The following is a 15768-nucleotide window of genomic DNA, read 5'->3' as shown; positions in this document are numbered from 1 at the left end:
ATTTTTATTGCAGCAGTTTGGCTGGCGGAATAATGTGCAACCTTTTGCGTCTCACTGCATTGTTCAGCAGGCCAAGCTGTTAAGCCCCAGATAGATCTCTGCTTTAGAACTCTTCCAAGAGCCAGCGCTCCCTTCAGAAATCAACACGTGTTCCCACACATCAGCCCCGAGCCTTGTTAGAAGCAGGCTGTCAGCCTCTTCCCAGGTCTCCTTTAAGAGAGCAACTGAGAAAATCCTCATCAGTGTCAAAAATGAGATTAACGCTGGAGCTGTAAAGATGCAATTCGGAGTTTTCCTCTACTGCGCTTTGGGCTAGTCAACTGCTTACCGAGGAGAGAGAGAGGGAGGGAGCCTTCCTTGGAATATTTACTCTGCAATTTCACATCACTTGCTTAGTCCATTGCCGGCAGACTCCCCTGACGCGGGCGATTTATGCTGCGCTCCATCATCGCCCAGGCGCCTGTCATGCTTCAACGTGACAAAGCGCCATTGTGACCCCCAGCAGTAATTGACTTTCGTTGGCTTAAGATGCTGCCTCCTCAGCCCTTGGATCCCCACGTCCGTCTCACTCCTCTTCCTCCCCCATTGCCAAACCATCAGGACACAAACCCGGGGGGGGGCTTATGGGGGAGCTGACAGGTGAAGTACTGTGGTGGGATTCCTTTCAGCAGAATGGCACTTCTGTGCCTGTGATGGAAATGCACCCAGTGCTGCCCTAGAGCAACTCTCAAAGAAAGCTGCTTGCTGGTTGGGAAAGGCACTCTGCACATGCTCAGAGGGACCATCTCTCTTCCCTGGCAGGGGTGGGGAACCCGTGGTCCCTCCAAATGTTGTTGGGACTGAAGCCCCAGACAGCTTGGCCAGCGCGGAGGGGGCAATGGGAGAGGCAGTCCAAAGCCCACGGCTTGACTCCCTAGCCCTGCTTTAACAGGTGTCAGCTCCAAGCGGTCATGGGAATGCCATACCTGTTGGATGCCTGCCTGCCACAAGCTGAGGAAGCACCAGCAGAACGGCTCTCTCTTTAAATGGATCCCAGCAGAGACTGTACCCGGGGCTGCACTGCCCCCTTGTGGCTCAGAGTTGCAGTTGCAGGCTGACACTGTGTGCTCCTGTCCAAGGCTGTGAGCTATTGCTCAAGTATTTATTTCAACGGTTAATATATTATTAAGCAATATTTCTTAACCATTCTAATAGGCAGCAACCCCCCCCCCCCCGCTCCATAGCAATGCAGAGGCTTTGCTGTGAGCTGCTAAGGGTAATGTCTTCTTCTGCCCTAGATCTGATTTTAAAACTTCACTGTACACCACGGATGCCAGACTGCCCCCCCACTTGGATGTGGGGTTATTTTTTCCTGCCCATTTGTTGCCCTTTAACTAAAGCTGCTATGCAGGCTGAACTAGGAGTGGCATCTCCGCCTGCAAATCCTGTGACAAAACTAAAACTACAGTTTTGCCAAATAATTTTGCCTACGGTTGAGGGAGTTGGGCATGTTCAGCCTGGAGAAGGGAGCCACCTTCAACCATCTGCATGGTTGCCACGTGGAAGGGGGGGCAAGCTTGTTTTCCCCTGCTCTGGAGGGGAGGATCCAAACCAATGGAATCCACTTACAAGAAAGGAGATTCTGACTAAGCATTAAGGAGAGTAAGAGCTGTTCAAGAGTGGAACAGACTCCCTGGGAAGGTGGAGGACTCTCCTTCATTGGAGGTTTTTAAGCAGATGTTTGATGGCCGTCTGTCAGGGATTCTTTAGCTGTGATGTCCTGTATTGCAGGGAGTTGGACCATTATCTGATTCTAGTATTCTGATTCTGGGAATGGCAGCATGCAGCTGAGCCCCACCACCCCATCAGCTGGACCAGGGTGGTGCAGGTCTTGCTAGAATCAACCACCTCAGAACTGCATTGTTTTAGCAGAAGCTTTTTACCAGGCAGGGTCCCAAAGTCCAGAATGCGGATGAGGAAGCCTGTAGGCCTCCTGATGTTGATGGACTGCAACGTCCACCATCCCTGACCATTGGAGTTGGGAGTCCAACAACATCTGGAGGGCCACAGGCTCCCCATCCCTGGCACACACAACCCCTGCACTATTTCTAAGCATAGGACCACATGATTGTGCTGCTCACAAACTCAGCAGCTGTTGGGGGGGGCAGACTAAGCAGATCTATTTGGAAGAACAGTGTCTCTGGATAAAAAATGGCACAAAGAAACTTTGGGTTTTCCGAGCAGCTGAGAGGGAGAAAGAGGCCTCCTTGGGCTGAGGGGGCCCAACATGGGGTGAGGTGCAGCAGTGTAACTTGCTCACAGTGACCCGGCAGACTCCCTGCCTGTTGCACGCTTGCACCCCACTCTCTCCACCAGGCAAGACAAGGGGGGGCAGCTGACATACTTTGGCTTTTATTACTAAATAAATAATCAGATAAAACCTTGTGCAAATAAAACTATTTGGAGTAAGAAATGCAGCAGCCCTTGGGCCATTTGCCCCGGCTCAGCATCACAGAAGTTAACCCTGAATTTAGAGCCCGCTTGGATGCAAAGAGCCACTCCAGGAGTCACTGGCCACTTCAAACAGCCCCCGCAAGAGTCACTGTCGCCACCCGGCCTCCTGTAACGTCAGCGCCATGGAGTTCGTAGCCTGACCGCACAGGATGATGTTCCCAGTCACCAGCCTCTGCAGCTTCCACCCACTGGCGCATAATTTGGTATCGTGACAACTCTGTTTTTTGTGTTCAAAAGCAAACCCATAAAGATGTGCCTCTGCTGTCCACCTCAAGTTGATAACCTGGGGAAGGCTCCTCCCCCTGCACGCTGCTCTGGAGGAGGCAGGTGGGCCACATTCTGCAGACTACAAGCGGGACCCTCGCGTGAAGGTGCAGGAGCAAGAGGAAGCTCCCTACACACGGGGTCCAAGCGGTGCTGTGCCCGCCAAGCGCTTGCAGTGGCAAAGAGGCTGGGCAGCTTCTTGATCCCAGTCCAGAGACCAGCTCCCTCTGCCCCTGCTCCTTGCGCATCCATTAGATGTGGGAGTCCTCCTTTCTCCAACTCTGGGGGTAGCTGGGCTTGTGCTCATTTGCCGCAGGTGAACGCATGCTGTCCAGGGGAACCACCACCTCATCTGGCTGCGAGTTCTTGTTCAGCTCCACCACCCGCGGCACCACGGTGGACCACCGATCTACAGGGAGAGAAAAAGAATCACAGAATCACAACACTGTAGGGTTAGTCCAATTCCCTCAATGCAGGAATCTCAACTAGATCATACATGACAGGTGGCCATCCAATCTCTGCTTAAACACCTCCAGGGAAGGAGAGTCCGAGGTTGTCCATTCCACTGTCCAACAGCTCTCACTGTCAGAAAGTTCTCCCTAATGTTTCGTTGGGATCTCCCACTTTGCCATTTGAGTGCATTGGTTTGGATCCCACCCTCTGGAGCAGGAGAAGACAAGTGGGCTCCATCTTCTAGGTGACGGTTCTTCAGATGATTGAAGGCAGCTATCCTATCCTGTCCTTCTTTCAGTCTCCTCTTCTCCAGGCAAAACCTTCCCAAATCCCTCAGCCGTTCCCCACAAAGGAGGCTTGGCCTCCACCGTTCCACTTGGGCAGAGAAGAGAAGCCTGCCCAGCCCCCTCCCTGGGTTCTGCACAGCCTCCAGCACCAAGTGCCTCTGATTTGGGGCAGGACAGCTGCCTCTGGACTTCTTCATCCCCCCAGCAACACTTTTGCTGTTTCTACCAACCTGGTGCCTTCCAGGTGTTTAGAACTACAACTCCCAACCACGGAGATCTGCTGCAGGGCTCCAGGATGGCAAAGCAGTGGATCACATGCCCCATCCAGTTGCCAGAGCCTCTTTAGCTCTCATCTCCAGCAACTGGCATTGGAAATCCTTCCTGCCACCAACTGCAGAGTCAGCGCAGCCGCTGGAAGCCTCATCCTCTTCCATGAATTTGTCCTGTCTCTTTTGAAGCCATCCAAGTGGGGGGGGGCATTGCTGCCTCTTGCGGGAGCAGGTTCCTCCGTGCAGGCTCTAGAAGCACCCCACTCTCCTGTGAGCAAGCTGACAGCGCCTGCTTCCAGAATGCCCCCCAACCCGTGACCCCTTCCAGCCCCCCCCTCCTGCAATCAGCAGCACCTACCTCTGCGGAGGCGGCCCACTGTGTGGGAAAAGCCATAGTACTGGTAGGTGTCACTCTTGCCAGGGTCCTCATTGATGATGCCCAAGTTCTGGTTCCAGTGAGACCAGTTCACCTCGTCCACTCTAGGAAAGAAGCATTGTGGCATTTGAGGCATTGGCAGGGGGAGTGGGGAGAGAAAGGTCATCCTGGGCGGTCTGAAATGTTTAGCAGACCTGGTTTAGCAGACCTGGACAGTACTATAGAGTGGTTAGAGTGCTGGACTAGGGCTCCCTGCTCAACTTTAAAACTCACAGTGTGACCTTGGGACTGTCACAGTCTCTTGGCCTCACCTACCTCACAGGGTGGCTGTGACGATAAAATGGGGAGGAAGAGAGCCACGTCTGCCACCTTGAGCATCTTGGAGAAAATGGTGGGGCATCAATGTGATAAGGGCGGGCAGGCAAGGCATGTCGCTCCAGAGCGGAACATCTTCCTTGAATGTTCAGTCTCCAGCAGCATCTCCAGGGAGGGCTGGGAAAGGCTCCCTCTCTGAAACTCTGGGGAGCCAGTCAGTGAGATCTGACTCTCTGCAGAAGGCAATGTTCTGCACTCCTGTGCCAAGAAAGGGCCTGGGACCATCTTCCCTCAAAGCTTCAGACCTGGTTCAGGGTCTAAATCCTCACCCCACCACTCCAATGCCATCCCAAACACCCCTCACTTCTGGCTCTCCTATATCCCTACGTTGCTCTCTCCGCACCATGAAGGGTACTGACAAAAAACAGATGTTTGGAAGTGCTGTCTAATTTAAAACAGGCATTGCCTGCCCTGGTCTTAAAATTATAGGGCAGAATACAAAAAAGAAAAAAGATTCCATTTTGGAGAGCACCTTCTAAATGTTGGAAAGATCTCTCTCTGCTGATGTAAGGCTTTCTGCAAAGCGTCCAGAACCCGCAGCATTTGCTGAGGCAAAAAGGAAGGCTGTGCGTGTCAGAATGGGTGCACCCGAGGTTTTTTTCAGCCGGAACTGACCAGAACTCAGTTCCGGCACCTCTCAAGGGGGCACCATTGCCATTCTAAGAGAACAAGGGAGGCGTTCGTGGCACGTTCTGGGGCCTCTTTTTCTAGAAAAATAGCACTAGGTGCACCTGTGTGCCTGTAGGAGTGCAGAAAAGGTAACCCTAATCCAGGATGCAGTTCCCTGAGTATCTCAAGTGCCTAGTCCTCATGGGTGCGACGAGATAGGTGGTTGCGAGGGCACGGGCAATGCCTGCTGACACCCAAGGTGGGGGGAGGTTTACCTTGGGGCAAAATTTGGTTTGTCACCCAGACTGGTGCAGAATTTCCAGCAGACAACTCTGGCTCAAGGGCCTAATCCAGAAATGGAAAGCATTTAGTCAACATCTCCCTCTCCCCTGGGGACTTTCACCCTTACCTGAAACACCACCTCCGGTCCGGCGTCCCATCCAAGGACTTCCCAACAGTGACCATCTCTCCTGAGCGGAAGGCTTTCCTGACAAACACGGGGAAGAACCTCTCAATATCCAGAATGGTGGTCGCCCACTGCAAGCAGAGAAGTCAGGAGAAGTATGAGAGTCCACTCCTGACCGGGTTTCAGTGGCTCTACTGATCCAGATGTCAGTCTCAGGATGACACCCTCAGGCTAATCCAAGGGCAATTCAGGCAACCCACTTGGTGCAAAGAACTTGTTAAATTGTTTTGGTTTTTTTTTTAGTATTTGAATTATAGCAAGTCAAAACTATGTTGTCGGAAGTGATCTATTGCCTCTGCAGCCTTTTTGGATGCTACCAATGCTGAGGTCATCTTAGCATGGAGCCAAACCACACGAGAAAGTCCATTTGTTGGAATCAACCTTATTCAAACTCAATTTCATACTATTCATGAAAACAGCAAAAAACAAACATCAGCAACAAATCCCCACCATAATGTCTTCTACAACTTTTGCCTACACTATAAAGCTCCAAATTTCTCAAATCATACTAATTTTTTCCAAGAAATGATAAAGGAATCCCGCATTGCAAACCTGTGATTTCTTGTATTGTTTTGACAGTACACTGCCTTTTACTAAGCCACTCCCTTACAACTGGGTTTTGTCCAGGCTTTGATTTAGATCTGAATGGGGAACCGGGGGCCCTCTTGCAGGGCTCCCCTCTGCCCCAATCAAGCAGGATGGGAGTTCAAGTCTAGAAGCAATGGAAGAGATGCAAGCTTCCCATTCCCAGGCTATGAAACTTCAACCTATTATTATCATTTATGACATTTGTTACCTGCCCTTCACTAGCAGATTCCAGGGTGGGTTACAGCAGCTTAGAATTCAGAACTCAAGACAGTTAAATTGCATTGCATTCACGAGCACAGGGGCGGTTCCAGAGCATCAAGGCGTGTTCTGGGCCCTTTGCAAGCCCACCGGCTGACTCCACCGCAGCGACTCGCCTACCTGCAGCTTCCAGATCTGCTTGCTCTCTTTGGACACCTGCCCCACGGTCTCCCCCATGAGGGCGATCAGCATGTTCAGCAAAAGGACGAAGGTGAGGATGATGTAGGTGACAAGGAGGATGACAAAGACCCCAGGGTACTTGGCGTTCTCGATCATCTCCAGGTCCCCCATTCCGATGGTCAGCTTGAAGAGGTCCAGGAGGAAATTGCTGAAGGTCTTGCTGTCCCGGCAGGAAGGGTAGGCAGGGGCTGTGCAGTTGGAGCGCTCCTCGTTGCAGGCCTCGCTGCTGGGGCAGGGGTTCAGCAGGGAGACCAGCGCTGCAGGAAAGCCAAGGAGGCACTGAGCAGTTGCACTAGCCAGGGGAGTCTCCTCTGGGAGAGCTGCTAGGCCAGGAGTTACCATCCAGGGGCCCTCTGGGTGCTGCACACAGAGCACTGGCCATTGGCTGACTGGGGCTGATGGGAGCTGGAGTCTAAATGATCTGGAGGGCACCACGTCGCCTTCCTCTGGCTGAGAACGTGGTGTCAAGGCTAAACAGTCCCAAATCCAGTCACACTTCAAAAGCTGCATTCATAGGACAGTTTAGTCCATTTTATTCTTATTGTCATTTCATCACTGAATTTATATTCCACCTTTTTTTCTCCAAGGAGCTCAAGGTGCACGGGTCTCCCCCTCCCCCCCCTCCTCCCCCTCCTCCCCCTCCTCCCCCTCGTCCTCCTCCTCCCCCTCCTCCTCCTCCTCCTCCTCCTCCTCCTCCTCCTCCCCCCCTCCTCCTCCTCCCCCCCTCCTCCTCCCCCCCTCCTCCTCCCCCCCTCCTCCTCCTCCCCCTCCTCCTCCTCCTCCTCCTCCTCCTCCTCCTCCTCCTCCTTTAACTCCCTCAATAATCCTGTGAGGTAGGTGAGGATGAGAGTCACCCAGTGAGCTTCATGGCCAAGTGGGGATTCAAACTCTGGTCTCCCAGGTCCGATCCCAACACTCTAACCACTGCGCCACACCACCTCCCATTTTCCTGAAGTTTTCCTAACTGCTCAATTTCTGCCTCATATTTGGGCTTTCACATGATGTAAAAGCCACTGCCAGAAAACTAATGTGTTATTTGATTCCAGCAAAAAACAAAAATGGCGCCGATTTTCGGGCCTCCCGCCCCCCAGCATGAATGAAATTTAGCACATATTGGTCACAAAGCCATAGTTCACAGCAACAGGCATGGCGTGCAGAGGGCTAATCAGAAAACAGGGCAGGAGTTCTAACCTCAGGAAAATTTGCACAATATTCACAATGTCTGAAGGCACTCAAAGTGGTGTTGTCCCTTCTTTGAATATTTTTTTACAGCAGTGCTTCTAGTTTTAAATATTGTTGGATTTAGAAGCTGGGAGGGGGGAGGAACAAGGTTTAAAAATACCAAGCCTGTCATCAAACTCCAAATGTTTATCTATAGGAATTAAACCTGCCTGCCGACTGAGCACCAGAAAAAATTCAACCAATTTGAGCATGAAAATTCACTCTATTGAGCATGCAAAATTCAAATCTCAGCTTTAGGTGGGCAGAAAATAGCAACACTAGGTCATCCCACTTCTTTTGAACAGGACCATTTTTAAAAATGCTTCTCCAAATGATTTTAAATAGCGACCAAAATGTGGCAATGCAACACAATCCTGAGGGTGACCAGAGTGGGAAAATATGGAAAGTGTTTGGGAAAATATGGAAAGTGCCCCCCACCCCAATATATTCTATCCCAGTGGCTCTCCCCTTAATTCCATAAACTCGTCCCCAGCACCCCTACCTTACCCTATAGAAAGCATTATTCAGTATAGCGGGTTGCATGACCCACCAAGGAAGGTATTAACAAAATAAAACCCCAAACCACAACAATTAGTTGCGACCTTTATTCAAAATCCACTAAAAACTATTTTGTATAATTATGTCAATAAATTGATGGACTTGCTGCAGTGATGGCAGCTTACGCCTCCAGCGCCCCCTGCTGCCTGCCTGCCTCTTATGTCAGGGACTGGACTGAACAGGAGGAATGGGAAGTGAGGCCTCGTCTGATCCGCTCCTCTCAGAAGAGGAGGAGGAGGAGGAGGAGTGGGGCGTTTCGACCCTGTGTCTCCAGCAGTTTCAGGAGGAGAGGGAGACAGGTTGATGTACAGATGAATGAGAAAATCCCTAGTTACAAGATGGGGGGGGGGGTTAGAGAGCAGACAGCAGAGACCTCCCTGGAGAGTCTGGAGGCCCTCCTGGTCCAAGGGCTTGCCAGTCCCTCCGCATTCAAGAACAGAAAATGCGGGGATGTGACTCCTGCGACTTCCCGTAGGTTTCCAGGATGTTGTGGGAGACGGAAGAAGAGGGACTCAGAGATGCCAACGTCTCCTATGCGTGGAGACATGGATCCTCTGTCTTGCAACCAGATGACTGAATAAAAAACCATAAAATACGAACTGTGTGTTCTTCTTGCCTCTGAGGCTGCCGGGGGAGGGGAGGATACTCCACGACTGACATCTTAGCACCCCTAGGAAATCCCACGGCCCCCCAGTGGGCACAAGACCCCTCTTTGGACATTCTGAGTTATCTCTCCATTTCAAAACTCCATAAAATACAGAGGAAGGAAGTTATAAGGTTGTCTAGTTATTGAGCTGCTTCAAAACTCCAGCATCAGTAACTCACCCTTTGCAGCTGTCTCATTTCATTTTTAATTTGTATTTCATAACTATACAATAAATAAATAAATATTTTTAAAACAAACCAGCATCTGCCTGGGTGAGTAAGTTCATTCAGGAAAAGCAGTCACAACTTGGCTGTTCAGGAATGTGGTTGGGTGACTGAAATGTTCTTTCTGTTTTGCTGCTAACCAGACTTGTTAGATTTGCTGTTTTGAGTTTTGTGGTTTCCAAATTGTAATTGATTTGTTTTAATTTATGTGCTAATTGATTTCTTGATGTCCAAGTCTCACTAATAAACATTTGGAAGCGCCATAGAGCAGCTTGTCAGAGTCAGCATCTTTTACACCTTGGAGGCTGTTTTTGAAAACCTCAAAATCCAACAGTATTTGTGTCAAGGAATGTTGCTGCCCAAGAAAAGCCTTGGCGATGCCCCTTTCAAACTTTGCAGGTATGTGAGGAGCTTGCTCAGCTGAGCAGCAGGACACAGATTTTCAAATATAGGAAAACCAAGGAGCCCAGAAACCAGCACTCCGAAAAGGGCAGCCATCTTACCAGACGCGTAGCCAATCATGAAAAGCACATAGACCAGCAGGAAGCGGAAAAGGTCCTTGAACAGGATCTGCAACCAGAGAGGGAAGGCAGCCACTCAACACACCAGGCTGAACATTTGCAGGCAAAGGCTCAAGGCAGCTGCTTCTGGGATGAGCCCCACATTAGTCGTCTAACAGTCTGAAGCCAGAGTGAGGGAATTCAAGGACAAATGTGTCCTTCAGTGCCACTCCCTTCGGCCCTGATTCACACCCCCGTGTTCCTTCCTGACTGGGATGTGCTCACCTGTTGCAGAGGCAGTAAAGCACACCTAGAAACTGCCTCTTGGCTATGGCCAGAGATGTTGGCAGGCCCTGGGGGGCCAGAATCTGGCCCTCTGTGCTGCTCTGTCTGGCCCTCAGAACCCTCCCCAGGGCACACCTTTCACTGGCCCCAAATGCCTGCCTGGAATGTGTCTTTGACCTCTGGTCAAGCCTCCTGCTTGCCAGGAGAGAGGGGGCATGGGAGCATGTGTAGAAACGGAAGATAAAAATTGCATTTGTTGCTCTGCCCACTTCCGCCTCCAGCCCCACCCATCACTGCCAAGCGGCCCTTGGGAGGCTGTCCAGAAGGGAAAGTGGCCCCTGGGCTAAAAAGGGTTCCCACTTCTGATCTGAAGGAACGTTTGCAGCAAGGAGCCAGAGTGAATCTTGAACGATTGGAGGGGTGGTGGCAACACCCCACATTCCACAAGTGTTCCACAACTTGGGGACCAAAACAGCTGCTTGACACCATCAGTCGAACCAGGGAGTGACCCTCAAGTACTTAACCTCCAGGAATCAGCAGCTGTATATCTGAACACAGGGCATGTGCAGAGGTTTCTTTGGTCCCCCCTGTCAAGCAAGCGCAGGATGGGGGGCGCTCCACTCTTGTTCTCCAGCAACGCTGGGGGAGCTTCAGGTTCTGAGGATCATGCCAGCCTCTGCGCTGCAGAGTTCAGCACTGCCCAGAGGGGGGGGGGGACCAAGGCTTCACAGTGCCCTTAGGATAAAGTTTCTTTGAGACTCTGTTTACTAAGGCAAGACGGTTGCCCCAGAGAATACCCCATCAGCCACACACACACTCTTCTGAGCAGATTGACAGGGTGCTCTGCTGAAGCTTTTAGAGGGATGACAAAGTTAGCACAACCTGGTTTCTAAGAAACCATGAGAAATTGGTTTTGCAAGGATAAGCACACAGGAATGCAGCCTTGCTGGTCAAAACCCTCAAGCATCCCACAGTCCCTTCAGCTTTTCACCCACCTTCAAATAACTGGCCAGACCTCCTCAAGCCCAAGGTCCTCACAGGCCCCGGACACTGCGCTCTGCTTTGGCTCACCTTCTGGATCATGATGCTGTATGTGCCAGTCAGCTTGAGGCCGCGGGTGAAGTAGAGGGCATTCATCCAGCCCAAGACCAGGGCAAAGACCATGACAGCCAGGTAGGCTTCGATGCCTGCCAGGTACAGGGCAGCTGCCACTAACACCAGGACCGAGTAGATGAAGCTGGAGGCAAGAAGCATCAAAGCCCAGTCAGGGGCAGACAGGTGGGGAGCAGTGGGGCAACACTGCAACCACCAGGTAGCCTCACCCAGAAGGGCTTCCAAAATCTATGGGCAGATTCACACCTTAGTTTTCAAGCACATCTAATGTGCATTTAAAGCACATGGTACCCCTCCCATGCAAGAATTGTGGGAACAGTTGTTTAACCCCTGGCCAGTCCCCTTAGCAAACCACCACCCCCAGGAGTCTTTGGAGAAAGTCATGTGCTTTAAATGTGCATTAGACGTCTTTTCTGGCTCCCTCCCCCAAATGAATTGAGGGGGGAGCCAAAAAGCACCCCAGCAGATGCCCTGGAATGTGTGGCAAAGGGGGCCCCACACTCTTAAATGCAGGGGTGGCTAGCCTTTTGGCCTGAGGGCCACATTTGCCCCTGGTTGACCTGTCGGGGGCCACACACAGGCCGCAAATTTGATTCTGCTGCACTCTGGTTTCTTTCTTTTACTTACTAGAGCAACTGAAAGGAGCCATCAATGAAGAAAGAATTCACCCCGGGGCACTTCTTCATGAAGAGGTCTTTTATCTGGGGAGGAAGAGAAGACAAAATGTCCACAATGGAGAAGAGGCAGAAGCCACTCAAGGAACTTGGCATTTTTAGTCCAGCCTTCGTCCACCTGATGGCCCTCTGGACATTTTGCACAGCAACTTCCACCCATCTGAGCTTAGCCACCCAACTCTCTTCCCAGGGAACTCTGGGAATTGTAGCTCTAGGAAAGGAACTGGGGTCTCCTCACAACTCTCAGGACCCTGAACAGACCACAGCTCCCAGAATTCTTTGGGGGAAGCCATGAATGGGTGGCTTGGGGGGGGGCAGAGTGTCTTTGTTGACTTTCACCATATAACCCCAAAACCAAATTGGAACTTCATGAGTCAAAAGTATATAAATTAAACCAGCCCAAACCAAGGTTGGCAGGGGATGTTATATTCACAAGAAGAAAAGATAAAGCTGGTTATCTGGATGTTTGTGATGAGATACAGACAGGTAAGTGGAAAGAAACATCCTAAGAAACAAGAGCTCAAGCAACGTGGCCCACAGGAGACGCCAGAGGACTGAAAGAATAAAAGGCTCTCTATCACATCAAGAAATGTATCAACCAAGCAAGTTACTTATTCCAGATTTTTTGACAGATTTGTGGAAGAGACAAATGCAAATTTTCTTTTTATGTATTCAATAAAATCACACCAAAGTGAGACAAAAGAGGTTAACTTTGTTTTTCCTTTTTTTTAAAAAAAAGGGTGCGCCAGGTAAACCAGGACTATTTAAAGTAGTACCACAGAGCTTTAAAGGCATGGTGGGGATGCAACCTTTGTTCCTTCAGTCCTGCAACTTTGTTAAGAACCAAAGCTACATTATCACCCTCAGATCCAAGCAAGGCCCCTTGGCAGGGGGCAACCAGCTGCCCCGGTGCAAGCATGCATGGTGTGATTTGATAAATCCTATGCACACCGTGACAAGGGACGCAGGTGGCACTGTGGATTAAACCACAGAGCCTAGGACCTGCTGATCAGAAGGTCGTCTGTTTGAATCCCCATGACGGGGTGAGCTCCCGTTGCTCAGTCCCTGCTCCTGCCAACCTAGCAGTTAGAAAGCACGTCAAAGTGCAAGTAGATAAATAGGTACCACTCCGGCGGGAAGGTAAACGGCGTTTCCGTGCGCTGCTCTGGTTTGCCAGAAGCAGCTTAGTCATGCTGGACACATGACCCAGAAGCTGTACGCTGGCTCCCTCAGCCAATAAAGCGAGATGAGCGCCGCAACCCCAGAGTCGGTCACAGCTGGACCTAATGGTCAGGGGTCCCTTTACCTTTACCTTTTATACACACCATGAAAGTAAAGCACTCTGGCAGCCCTGCAAACAGTCATGGCTAAAGAGGGACCCCTACTTCCCGTCCCACAACGCTACCATTTCCACAGAGGCTTAACTGTCAATCCTTCTTCCCAGGGATCTCTGAGAATCGTAGGCCTTTGAGGGGGAACAGGGGGTTGCTCACCACTCAGCAACTACAGCTCCCAGAATTCTCTGGGAGAAGCCATGACTGTTTAAAGCAGTATCAAAGCACTTTAAAAGTATGATGAGAATGCGGCCTACAAGCTCTGTAATCAGGCCACAGAATGGCAGGAGGAACCCACAAAAAGGGAAAAAGAAAAACACATCTGCTAAATTGGCGAGGAAGAAGGGGGCAACATTGGGGGAAAGGAGGAGGAGGAGACCCCTTTGCCAAGTAATGCACGGCTCATACTTACGTTGGTGAAGAAGAAGAGGACGCCCGTGAAGAGTGTGACAATCTCCCCGGCGAGTCGCAGATAGTCAGTGGTGGTGGTGTACGGGTACGGGGGCTACAGAGGGGAAGAGACATTGCTGAGAGGCTGTGCCGAAAGACACCTGCTAAGCACGCAGCAATGGCCACGCTCCAACGGGATGGCCAGCTTCAGCATGCTGCCTTCCCAACGGCAGCTGGGTAAAGAGCACCTCTGGGAAGGTCATAAGGTGATGAAAGGGACTCATGGGATCATCTAGTCCAACCCCCTGCAATGCAGGAATCTCAGCTAAAGAATCTCTGGCCACCCAACCTTTGCTTAGAAACCTCCAAGGAAGGAGAGTCCTCCACCTTCCAAGGGAGTCTGTTCCACTCTTGATCAGCTCTTACCCTCCTTAATGCTTAGTCTGAATCTCCTTTCTTGTAACTTGAAGCCATTGGTTTGAGCACACACACACACACCCCCCCAGAGCAGGAGAAAGTGATCTCCCTCCCTCTTCCCTGGGACAGCCCTTGAGATATAGGAAGATGGCTTTTGTGATGCTCATGTGATGGAAACAGCTCCCCCTGCCTCACTCTCAATCCCAAGTGTCTAATCAATGTCTAAAGTGTCTAATCAATGGAGGCCTTCTTAAACGAGCAATGCAAAGAAATAGAGGAAAACAATAGAATGGGAAAAACCTTGGATCTGTTCAAGAAAACTGGAGATATGAAAGGAACATTTCGTACAAAGATTACCATAATAAAAGACAAAAGTGTAAAGGACCTAACAGAAGCAGAAGACATCAAGAAGAGGTGGCAAAAATACACAGAGGAATTATACCAGAAAGATATGGATGGCTCATACACCCCAGGTAGTGTGGTTGCTGACCTTGAGCCAGACATTCTGGAGAGTGAAGTCAAATGGGCCTTAGAAAGCACTTCTAATAACAAGGCCAGTGGAAGTGATGATATTCCAGCTGAACTATTTAAAATTTTAAACGATGATGCTGTTAAGGTGCTACACTCAATATGCCAGCAATTTTGGAAAACTCAGCAGTGGCCAGAGGATTGGAGAAGATCAGTCTACATCCCAATCCCAAAGAAGGGCAGTGCCAAAGAATGCTCCAACTACCGCACAATTGCACTCATTTCACATGCTAGCAAGGTTATGCTTAAAATTCTACAAGGCAGGCTTGAGCAGTATGTGGACCGAGAACTCCCAGAAGTGCAAGCTAGATTTAGAAGAGGCAGAGGAACCAGAGACCAAATTGCAAACATGCGTTGGATTATGGAGAAAGCTAGAGAGTTCCAGAAAGACATCTACTTCTGCTTCATTGACTATGCAAAAGCCTTTGACTGTGTCGACCACATCAAACTATGGCAAGTTCTTAATGAAATGGGAGTGCCTGATCACCTCATTTGTCTCCTGAGAAATCTCTATGTGGGACAAGAAGCTACAGTTAGAACTGGATATGGAACAACTGATTGGTTCAAAATTGGGAAAAGAGTACGGCAAGGCTGTATATTGTCTCCCAGCTTATTTAACTTATATGCAGAATTCATCATGCGAAAGGCTGGGCTGGATGAATCCCAAGCCAGAATTAAGATCGCCGGAAGAAATATCAACAACCTCAGATATGCAGATGACACAACCTTGATGGAGGAATTAAAGAACCTTTTAATGAGGGTGAAAGAGGAGAGCGCAAAATATGGTCTGAAGCTCAACATCAAAAAAAGAAGATCATGGCCACTGGGCCCATCACCTCCTGGCAAATAGAAGGGGAAGAAATGGAGGCAGTGAGAGATTTTACCTTCTTGGGCTCCATGATCACTGCAGATGATGACAGCAGCCACGAAATTAAAAGACGCCTGCTCCTTGGGAGAAAGGCGATGGCAAACCTAGACAGCATCTTAAAAAGCAGAGACATCACCTTGCCAACAAAGGTCTGAATAGTTAAAGCTATGGTTTTCCCAGTAGTGATGTATGGAAGTGAGAGCTGGACCATAAAGAAGGCTGATCACCGAAGAACTGATGCTTTTGAATTATGGTGCTGGAGAAAACTCTTGAGAGTCCCATGGACTGCAAGAAGATCAAACACATCCATTCTTAAGGAAATTAGCCCTGAGTGCTCACTGAAAGGACAGATCGTGAAGCTGAGGCTCCAATACTTTGGCCACCTCATGAGA

At 50.1% G+C, this 15768-nt stretch overlaps 1 protein-coding gene across 5 annotated transcripts in view; it reads right to left on the bottom strand.

The window, feature by feature from the left end:
- Positions 1-2375: 2375 nt before the first annotated feature.
- TRPV4 (transient receptor potential cation channel subfamily V member 4) overlaps positions 2376-15768 on the bottom strand; it is a 45396-nt gene continuing 32003 nt past the window's right edge. For 4 of the 5 annotated variants that reach the window (XM_081884585.1, XM_081884586.1, XM_081884588.1 and 1 more), the window contains 8 exons: positions 13586-13678; positions 11793-11866; positions 11124-11289; positions 9771-9837; positions 6559-6875; positions 5536-5663; positions 4125-4246; positions 2376-3166 (listed from right to left, as the gene is read on the bottom strand). In XM_081884585.1, coding sequence (XP_081740711.1) covers positions 3009-3166; positions 4125-4246; positions 5536-5663; positions 6559-6875; positions 9771-9837; positions 11124-11289; positions 11793-11866; positions 13586-13678 — 1125 coding nt within the window. In that variant the 3' untranslated portion in view covers positions 2376-3008. The remainder of the gene's footprint in view (positions 3167-4124; positions 4247-5535; positions 5664-6558; positions 6876-9770; positions 9838-11123; positions 11290-11792; positions 11867-13585; positions 13679-15768) is intronic. The other variant, XR_014162327.1, reaches the window with a different exon arrangement.

The sequence above is a fragment of the Podarcis melisellensis genome (genome assembly GCF_964234715.1).
Source record: "Podarcis melisellensis genome assembly, chromosome: 13".
In the NCBI taxonomy this organism is placed as follows: Eukaryota; Metazoa; Chordata; class Lepidosauria; order Squamata; family Lacertidae; genus Podarcis; species Podarcis melisellensis.
Note: the sequence above shows the minus strand (reverse complement) of the source record. Positions and strands in the feature narration are given on the sequence as shown.